The 10,023-nt window shown below is 59.1% G+C and overlaps 1 protein-coding gene across 1 annotated transcript in view; it reads right to left on the bottom strand.

The window, feature by feature from the left end:
• The window catches only part of IL21R (interleukin 21 receptor), a 30,247-nt gene extending 27,997 nt beyond the window's left edge, over positions 1-2,250 (bottom strand). The window contains exon 1 of the mRNA XM_019512806.1: positions 2,137-2,250. Within this exon, the coding sequence (XP_019368351.1) occupies positions 2,137-2,146 (10 nt within the window). The 5' untranslated portion in view covers positions 2,147-2,250. The remainder of the gene's footprint in view (positions 1-2,136) is intronic.
• Positions 2,251-10,023: the final 7,773 nt, after the last annotated feature.

Raw genomic sequence — 10,023 nt, 5'->3', positions numbered from 1 at the left:
CCGGGCAGGTCTCTGGCCCCTGCAGCTGTGGGTGCCACAGCCATGGGCTGGGCCGGACCGTGCCAGCACCGGGGCCCAGACCCTGTAATGCCGCGAGGTCGCAGGAGCTGGGGAGCTCTGCCAACTAGCAGGCCCCTGCCTCCGAGGGTGCTCGCTCAGAGGCCCTGGGCCAGGGTCGTGGCTCTCTCCTCTCCTCCATGGCTTCCTTCTCCCTCTTGCAAATCTCCCCTATGATGCACGCAGGCCTCCAGCCGCTGACCCTGTGGCCGCACCAGTGCCTGGCCTGGCTCAGCCTCCTGCTGCCGCCTTATGGCCACCTGCAGCAGCCCCCTCCTCAGATCTTCAGCTTGCCCCCATGCCCCGTAGATGTCATGCCCAGGCAAACTCCTGCCCTGCCTTGGCCGCTCACACCACCCCTGGCTGCCGTCCCTCTTGTCTTGACCGGGGCAGCAGGCGCTTCCCAATGGCCGGCCAGTCCCAGCCTCCAGCGCACCTGGCTGTTCTTGCCCTCTCAGGTGTGCGGGCAGGTGCGGCGCAGGTCACGGCCCCCCTCCAGCTGCTCTACTCATCCCAGATCCTGTCGCTGCTCTCCAGGCCCTGCAGCCTGGGTGCCCCCTCCTCTGCTCGGCCAACGCAAGGAGCTGCACTCCCAGCCGCCCATGCGAGACGCTCTGTCCTGTGCTGCGAGCCCCCAGCTCCGAGCCCATCCAGAGAGAAGCGTCATCGAGGACACGGGGCTGCGGGGAGGAGTCAGCGCGCCAAGCCCCTGGGCCAGCAGAGGACAGGCAGTGGGGACAGGGGGACAGGTGCTGCGCAGACGGTGCAAGGGCTCAACACTGAGGAAGGGAATTCAGGGGCCCCGCCTGGATGACAGTGTTGGGACACGACTAAGAAAAGGAAAATGTAGCCTGAATATCTGAAAAATGTCCTGGCACGGAGGGGAAGGGTCCTCGCCTGGGATAGTCTCAGGTCCGCATCACCCCAAGCCCCCTCATGCCCAGAGTCTCTTGGCTGGCACAGCTGGCAGAGGGGCTCGGTGCTCCCCTGGAGCCAGGGCAGGGCTGCCAGCCAGGGCCACAGCCATGGTCCATCTCCACAGGGTACAGGCTCCGCTCCAAAAGCAGATGAGCTCAGGCGGGAGCAGCCCCGGGGGTCCCTGCAGCACTAGTGGCTGGACCAGCTCACGACTTCCACAGAGGCAGCCGCTGCCCAGAGCCCGCTTGCTCCCAGCACGCTGCGCACTACACCCCGGGGGGGCCTCTGCCCACTCTCTCCGGTGTTGCCTTTCCACCCGATTCCTAACCTCCTACGCAGCCTTGCCTTTCCCCACGCCTCTCCACCTGCCACCCACATCTGTGCTGAGCTGGAGGCATGGCATGGCATGGATCAACTGGTAAGAAGCCAGGGGCTTGCTTCCTCACTCTGCCACTGAGCTACTGCGTGACCTTGGGCAAGGCACTTCCTTTCAACATTTCGGTTTCCCTGTCTGAGATGGGGAGTAAGACATGGATGGACGTTCCATGCCGGGAGCTGGGTGGGCGTGAGCCTATGTGAGCGGGGCACGGTCAGCGATACCTGGTGCTGAGCTGGGAGACATGGAGAAGCCACCTCCACCGGGCTTGAGTCTGCTGATGCTAATCCTGTATTTGGAAACGGCCATCTGCACTGTGTGGACATGTGTTTCTCCCTGCTCTCCAAAGAAGCCTCACAAAAAATGTCAGTTATAAACACTCAGAAGAAACGAGGAAGGGAATCTAAGATCCCCAGGCACAGAGAAAATAATTTCTGTTAGCGCAAAACCCAGGAAGGTGACAGGAGGCGGGGAGGAGAGGGCAGTGAAAAGTGACCCAGGGAAACAACCAGGCAAAGATTCTCCCCCGAGCATTAAGCTTGGAGACCAGCGTGTGCTGCAACGGTGAAGAGCCCCGGCCATGCAGTTAAAGCAACAGGTCAGGCACCCAGGAGGCAGAGTGACCCGTGGTCTGTCCAGTGCAGGCCAGCGTGCATGTGGGCAGGACACGAGCACAGTGTCAGCTATGAGACAGATTCAAAACGCAGCCAAGAGGCCAGGCATCGGCACACTGCTTCCAGCTGGCAGCCAAGCTCGGTGGGAACCGGTAGAAACATTGACATTACCTTGCCTCATGCTCGCAGCCGTCCCTGGCAGCCTCCCAGAGAGTCCATCGGGCCCGACTGGGGACAGGGCCAGAGTCGTGGCAGCGACTGAGCGCACAGGAGCTGCAAATCAGGTGGAGCTCATCAGCACCAACTGAGTAAAAACCAAAAAAAGCAGCGCGCGCGGCAGGGCGGCAGTTCTGGAATCCACACGGCAAACTGACGTCAGCCTCGTCTCAGTATTACTGTGCAGATACAGGAGGATGTGGTGAGTGCATGAAAGGCAGTGAATGAGCTCTGACACCCACACTACTCCTTGCTCTGCTGTCTGCTTTTCTATGTGAGAAAAGGGTGGGAGAGCAAATAAAAACCCACCAGGCCAGGCCTCTGAAGGGTTATTGGAAGTGGGTGTGTATTGTAATGCCAGTGAGTTCATCAGCCAGAAGGTGCTGGGGCCAGGCTCCCTGCCAGGACACCAGAGAACGGGTTATAATTAATGGTCCAAATTGCACCATCCACCCGCCCGGCCATGGCCCGAGAGCTGGCCGGCACAACTGCGGGGAAGGATCCCTGGGAGGCGCGGACACAGGGAGCCAAAGACCTCAGACCACAGGGCAGAGGTTTAGTGCAGGCAGAAGCGAGTGTGGTCTGGACGCTGTCCAGGCAGAGAGGAGCGAGCCTGCGGCCTGACTCAGCTGAGCGGCTGCCGGCGGGGCGCAGGCCACGGCCGGTGTGGAGCAGCGCAGAGCAGTGCGGACCCTGCCTCCTCCCCGCCTGCCAGGCTGGGGGTGGCCCGGGAGAGCCCCTGAGCTGGGCGAGCCGAGCCGAGCCGAGCCGAGCCGGGGGGAGGATGGGGTCGGCATGGGGGTGGCGGAGGGAGCGGGCAAGTGGAGGCAGCAGGTGCTGCAAGAACTGTTGGGGACCGGGCAGGGCGGGGACCAAACGGGCCCCCTCTTACGCCCCTGCCAGTGGAACCGGCCCAGCACCCCCCTGGGCACACACGGGTCCCCTGGGGCGTTCCAACGCACACCTTGTATCACCTGGAGAGAACTGATTATTTCCCAGCCCATTAATAACTAAGGAGGATGTGAAATGACATCTACTAAGGACAAACACCTTTAAATCACAGGCCTAGCTCACCTGCACCCAAGAGGCCCAAAGGGCTGTCTGAGACCTCTGGCCCGATGACGTTAATTTGAAATGGATCACGGCCCGCTGGAGGACGTCCAGGGGCTGTACGAGGGCGGGGAGCCTGCTGGCATCCGAAGAGGGCGAGCGTGCACGATGAAGTGGGTCACTGCAGGCTGGACGGCCTGACATCCTCCGCCTCTGGCCAAAACACCGGCACCGAGCCAGCAAGCCTGGCGCAGGCTGACTGATGGGTGTCAGGGAGCAGCCGTCCGTGGGCATTGCCAGCAATTCTGGCATGGGGCACAGCCCTGTCTGCCCCTAGCGCCAGCAATTCAAAGTCAACACGCAGCATCGCGGATTCAATGGGCCGCTGCCAGAAATCAGCAGAGCCATTAGGAAGGACGAGGACAAGGATGGGGCAGCCCTCCAGCGTGATCTGGGTTGCCTGGCCTTCGAGGCCCGTGCAGACGAAATGGGCAGAGACACGGCCAAATGCAAAAGTACGCATCTTAGAGAAGGGTAAGAAATTCCTGCCTGGAGGAGAATCCCATCCACTGACTCCTCTGTGAAATATGAACCACCAGGACCAGAAGGAAATATGACTACATCCTGCTTTGCAAGAAACAACTTTGAGGTAAAGAGACTGGTCCAACTTTTCTCTGAGCCCAATCTGCATATAAAATGAACTTTTCCAAACAGGAGATTTTACTAGCTTCAAATCTCCTATGAAATATGAACTTTCATTTCTACCCAGGAGAACTTCTACAATCTTTTGTCTGATGCCTGCTGAAGGGTGTTTGCGCCCGAACGCTTGGAATTAAAGAAGTTTTTTTGCAAAAATCTAGTTGGTCTAACAAAAGGTATCGCCTCTGCCACGAGTCCTGGATGCACCTGAGAGAAGGGAAACTCACCGAACAGGAGACTCCTGGAAAGCAGCAACCTGAGGTCACAGCGGCCAAGCAACTGACTGCAGCTCCAGGTGCGAGGCCGTGGTGAAAATGGCTAATAGGGAACAGCCGGGACTGTCCAAGCAGCGGGGATGGGAGCACGTGGCACTGATGAGGCTGGCGCGGGAGCACGGCCTACGGCTCTGGTGTCTGCATCCCGGGACAGCAAAGGCAAGAGCCTGGGTCAAAGGCTGGAGGAAAGGTTTGCCAGCGGGAGAGTGCAGGAGCTCTTCCAGTTTAGACAGAGGTGGTTGGTGTGGGAGCAGAGGTGGTGCGAATACTTTCCCAGAGAGAAAGCACCAGGCAGGCACCACAGGCCCTTCGATCTAGTGGAGAAAGACATTGTAAGAACCGTTGTCTGGTTCATCGGTTGTGAGCTGAAGCCAGACAAATTCATCTGGAAATACGCCATAAAAGTGAGCAAGGGATGTGCTGGAACGGGTTACCGAGGGAAGGGGCTCCTCGTCTTCGCAGCACAGCTGGACGGCTCCCTGGAGAATACTTGACCAAACCCAAGTCACCGGGTGACGGAGTAACGGGAAATGACAAGAGAAGAGGTCCGACTGCCGGTCTGACAGCCCCTTCTGGCCTCCGACCTCAGGTTCGTGGCCTTGCCCCCAGCTCTGTGTGCAGCGGCACGTGGGCGGCAGAGCTGCTGTCTCCTCCTGACCTGGGGCCTCCATCTTCCTTGAAATGAGCCCTGCAGCGGGTCCAACGTTGGGATCGGGAGGCAGAGCAAGACTGGAGATGCCCAACACATTTCATGGGCTGGGGCGAGAGGCCAAATCCTGGGACTCTCCTACAAAACAAACTGTTCCAAAAAATGCTGATCCGATGCTTCGGAAGCACCGTGCTTGCCCCGCAAGGCCGACCGCGTCACGTGGGGCCGTCCGCCTGGCTGGATGGACGAGGCAAAGCAAGGCCGGGACAGCCTGCCCTCCGGCAGGAAACCTGTCCGGCTCTCTGAAGAGAGGGTTGGGAGTTGGCTTGGCTGCCGTCTGCAAATGTTTCCTTTCTGGCAGTGCAAAGGTCTTTAATGCAGCAGGGGAGGTCACTGGCTGGAGCCTGGAGCTGAGCACATGCAGGGCATTCAGCAGCAAGAGCCTGGGCACAGCTCACTCTGGGATGCACTGGACTCTCCACCCTGGGGGCCTTTCAGGCAAGGCTGGAGGTGCCGGTCTCCCGGATCCATCCAGCGCAACCAGGGAGCTCCGTTCTGGGCACAGGCACCCCTGCAAGAAGTGTCCTGGCCTGCGGGATGCAGGGGTCAGCTCAGACGACTACAAACTCCCGTCTGCCCTTCAAACCTAGGAGCAGTCTGTGCTGAGGGCCCTGCGCTGCCTTCCCGGTCCTTCTTGGGCGCAGGTGGAGGGACCGGGCTTGCTCCACAGAGGAGTCCTGTTAGCTTCGGACACCTGGCGGCTCCGACTGCCTGAGGCTGGAGGGTGCTGGGGCAGGCAGACGCCGCGGAGGTGCGCGGCCCTCCGTCCCTCCCCTCATCTCCTGCATCCGGCCTGCTTGGGCCCAGGAAGGGTGCCAGGAGAGACCCGTCCATGGGAACCAGTTGTGTGGAAAAGACTATTTCCTGAGCTTGTGCTGCGAGGGGCAGATGCGGTTTGGCGCCCTGTGCAATGCCACTGCTAACCCTGTCCATACGGTGCCCAAGAGCATGAGCAGGCCCTGTGTGTCCACATGCCCTAGGCTGCCGAGTGCAAGACATCTTCCTGCCTTGGCTGCTTGTTGGTGGGTTTAGTGGCTGGGACATAATGCTCAAGTTGGTGAGAAGGGAGAGGGGGTAGAGATTGGGGCAGGGAAGGGAACAACGCTGGCAGGGAGTGGGCAGCACCTGGGGCAGGGATGGCAGACAGCTGCTCTCAGCATTTGCTTCGAGGCTCTGTGGTTTTATCTGAAGCACCCAGGGCTGGGCAGGCACAGACAACACTCACAGAAGTGTCTGGGCTCGACCAGATGTGGCTCCATGCACGCATGTCCATCTGCATGGTGAGGACTCAGGCCCTCCCCTCCACCCCCCGGGAGCAGAGCAGCTCTGACGCCCAGGCCCAGCCCTGCACGCGCCTTCGCCCAGCCTGGGCCAGGCAAGTGCTGGGGGAAACGGTCGCTGCGCCTGTCCCAGAGACGCCGCAACCACACGTGCCGTTCTGGAGCGAATCTCCATCTCAGGTGGGTTGCGCTGCCTCCTCCGTCCCAGTGACATCAGACTTTCCAGTCGCAGTCGCAGTCGCAGTCACTCTCCAAAGGGTGAATGAGGGCGTCACAGTACAAAACGCAAACTCCACAGGATGTGGCTTCCCGGCTATTGATTAGATTAGTGCTGGCGTGGGTCCAAGAAACGAAAGTGCACCTGCCCCAGCCCCAGCCCCAGCTCGCAGGGTTCAAGGTCTGTGCTGGGAAAATCACTGTTTGTGGAGTCACAGCCAAGGCCTCCTGCACGGGAAACCAGCAGCTGTTTCTGCACATCCCCGCTCCAGAACACGCGCACACCAACCGTACGATCACAGGCTTGACAGCTTTCTGCTCTACAATGGTCTGCTAATTAGCACTCATGATTATTAAGTTCATGATGTGGAAAAGCAATGCTGTCTCCATATTTACTGCCTGAAACAATTTGCTCGCCAGCCATTGCGTTTCAACATGCTACATCCCAGGAGTCGGCCCTCTTCTACTGGACCCGGATCTTTATCAGGGAAATAATCACATTTACCAAAAATAACAAGGCAAAATGACCGCAGAGCAGCTGAGACTTGAGTAACATGCTGCCACCGGAAAGCAAAGCAAGAGAAGAAACCACTTCAAGGTCCAGGAAACTGGGTTAAATATGAATGAGCTTGGCAGAATGTGGAGGTGTTAGTCAGCAAACCCGAGCAGGGACAAAGCAGCAGGCGATGCCAGGGCTGCCAGGAGCGGGAAGGAGCAGGGGCAGCGACTGCAGCCCTGGGCCCAAAGCAAAGGGCTCCCGGGGGTTTCCAGTTTGCAGGGAACTCTGCAGCCAAGCGCGGTGGAGCAGGGTCCAACAAGGGAGAAAGCGTCGGAGCTGAGCCTCTGGCTGTGACCACGGGGGAGCACAGATGGCCGGGGTGGCTCGGCAGCCTCCTGGCCACAGAGCCACAGTGATGGAGGGGCCTGAGTGGTGGCAGGGCAGGGTTGTCCCCTGCAGCCTGCCCACCCTGTGCCCCACGCCTACCTTTCTGCTGCCAACACCCTGGAGAACTCGGCGCAGGGCACGGCTGCCCCTGCCCTGCCCTGCACCAGCCTGCACATGGCACTGCGAGGCCCGTGTGCACTCCCCTGGGCAGTGGGGTGGCTCCCAGCGGGTGCAGGCTGGCAGGAGAGGGGCTTACCTTGCTCTCAGTGGAGCAGCACTGCTCTCCCTGTCCTCCTCAGGCAGTGCCGTTGGGGATCTGGCTCAGAGGCTTTTGCTTTCTCTCAGGAAAGCACCAGCCACAGGGCAGCAAACAGAAACAGGAATGACTGAGCTGCCAAAGCCACTGGTGCTGAAACAGAAACCCCCGCTCAGGCTGTGCAGGACGGCCCCTGCCCTGTGCCCATGCACCAGCCACTGCTCCAGGGTCTGCAGGAAGCCAGCCCGGGCCAGGGCCACGCGCCCTGCTTGCCACCGGGAGTGTCTCCTACCTGGCCACTACAGCTGTGGCTGCAGGGCACGGCCTCTGCATCCAACCTGCCTGGACCAAGGCCTCCTTTGGGCTTCGGGTGTATGCACATGCATGTGCACATGTGTGTGTGCATGTATGTGTGTGTAAGTGCATGTGCACGTGTGTGCACATGCATGTGTGCACATGCATGTTTGCATGAGTGTGTGTGCACACGTGTGTTCTGGTCCCGAAGTTCAGGCAGCTTTGTTGTGCAGAGAGGGAGGCAGAGGGAGGTGCAGGACCTGTGTCCCGGCCAGGGCCAGTATTCATCCAGTGCCAGGAGCAGGGCTGAGGGTTGGGCAGGTAAGTAGAGGGCCCCCTGGACAGCAAACCACACAAGTCCCTGCTAGCTGGCAGAGAAAAACCTGAAGGTGCACTCGGGACGCTCAGCTCCCAGCCCACAGTCCTGGCTCTGTCCGCATCTGCTCCAACGTGCTGGCTGCCACACACCTCGCAGAGGTCTCAGTCCTTTCAGGGCCTCCTGATCCCCTGCGCTCTCCTGTGTGGAGCGGTTGTCCTCTGGTCTCCTCAGGGGAGCCTGAAAGCAGAGAGGCCAGCTGATGCTCTGGGGCCAACCCTGCCTTACAGCCGCACCCCGAACTTAACAGACTAACTTGGGTACAGGGCATAGCAAGGATGGTGCGGTCTGGCATCCGCTGGAACCTCCTGGGCAATGATAAAAACTGGAATGGGCCTGGAAAGGAAAAGAAAGGAAAGGCTACCCTGCTCGTAGCGGAACGGCTGTGAACAGTGAGTGCTGGGACTGTCTGTGGACAGGAAAACTCCCGGGTGCGACTTTCACACTACAGCACAATTTTAGTATCACAGACATTTGTGGAGGACTTCTCCCGGGCCTGCCGCCTTAGCAGGCAGTGAAGCGCCACCTGACAGGCGGCAGCAGTAGGGCCTGGGGATGCCTGAACGTGACCGTGCCAGGCAGAAGGAGTCTGTCAGGAGACCCCACGGGGCTCTCGAGCAGGCTGAGGTCAGCTGGCACCTTGCCCTTTGTTGTCCTGTCCATGAAGCCCGTCTCTGCTGCACTAGGAGTGTGGAAGAAATCAAACTTTGCGTTGTGGTTGAATCAGAACTGACAGAGCCAGCTTTTCTTTATTTAGGGCTATACCGTGATCACAGGGAGAACTGCATACAGCAAGGGGAGTCACCCACTTCTCTGTTTCAAAGGATTTCTCGCACTCTCTAAGGTTACAAGGGTATTTATACTTAAGACAGAGAAAGACATAAAAAAAAATACCTTGGAGAAACAAAACAATAGTAAATTACACAGAAACTTAGAAAGTTTTACTTAAACAAACTATCTATGTATAGGGCAATATATCAAGATAACCCAAGGAATGTAGGAATACGGATTCCTTATCTCAGAGCAGTATCAGTACATCTGGTCTTTGTCTGTTTTTCTAGTCAAGTAAGCTAATTACTTCTACAGGAGCGATGCTGCAGACTCAGCAGAACAGGCTGTCAAGTGATGAAAAGAAATGAGGATGGCACAACTGGGGCTGGGGCAGGTGCGACTTATGGCTTTGGCCTGCATTTCTGCGGCTCCTTTTGGGTTTTTTTCTATTCAGTTTCTAGAACGAATCACTTGTTTCCTAGGAAAAGAATACGAGCTGCGACCTGTGAGGCTGCCGGAGGTGTTCAACGTGGGTGTGAGCGGGCAGGTCGCCTGTGCCCCTCCTGAGCAGTGTCCTCAAACAGAGGCAAGGGGCCCATGGATCGCCTTTGCAAAGGCGAGGCTGAGTGCTAGAGCCAGCCGCTCCCTGAGAAGCCCACCCCACCATGGGGGCTGGTGGGCATGGGACCAAGGCACACCCCAGGACGCCCCACCCAGCGCTGCGCCAGCGCCTCTGGGAGCTCCTCCAGCGGGTTAATTTGGGTGGGAAGGGAAGAGGCAGGCATGGACAAGGCTGAGGGAGGGACTGGAGCAAACCAGCCCTCAGCGCAGGCAGAGGCAGTGCAGCCAGCGTGGGGGCAGATGCTTGGACTAGCTGAGGGCCTGGCCTGGGGTCGTCCCGTCTGGCTCCTAGCCGCAGTTCCTGCCCCGGGCAATGGGGTAGAGGCGGGCAGAAGGAGTGGCAGCACCTGGCTCCTCACTGCCACGGTTTGCCTTGCTGCTCTGGTGCTGCCAGGCCACGTGTGGAGAG

The sequence above is a fragment of the Gavialis gangeticus genome, unplaced genomic scaffold (assembly GCF_001723915.1).
Source record: "Gavialis gangeticus isolate Ggan-Ray unplaced genomic scaffold, GavGan_comp1, whole genome shotgun sequence".
NCBI classification, from domain to species: Eukaryota; Metazoa; Chordata; order Crocodylia; family Gavialidae; genus Gavialis; species Gavialis gangeticus.
The sequence above is the reverse complement of the archived record's forward strand: the minus strand, read 5'-3'. Positions and strand labels throughout refer to the sequence as shown.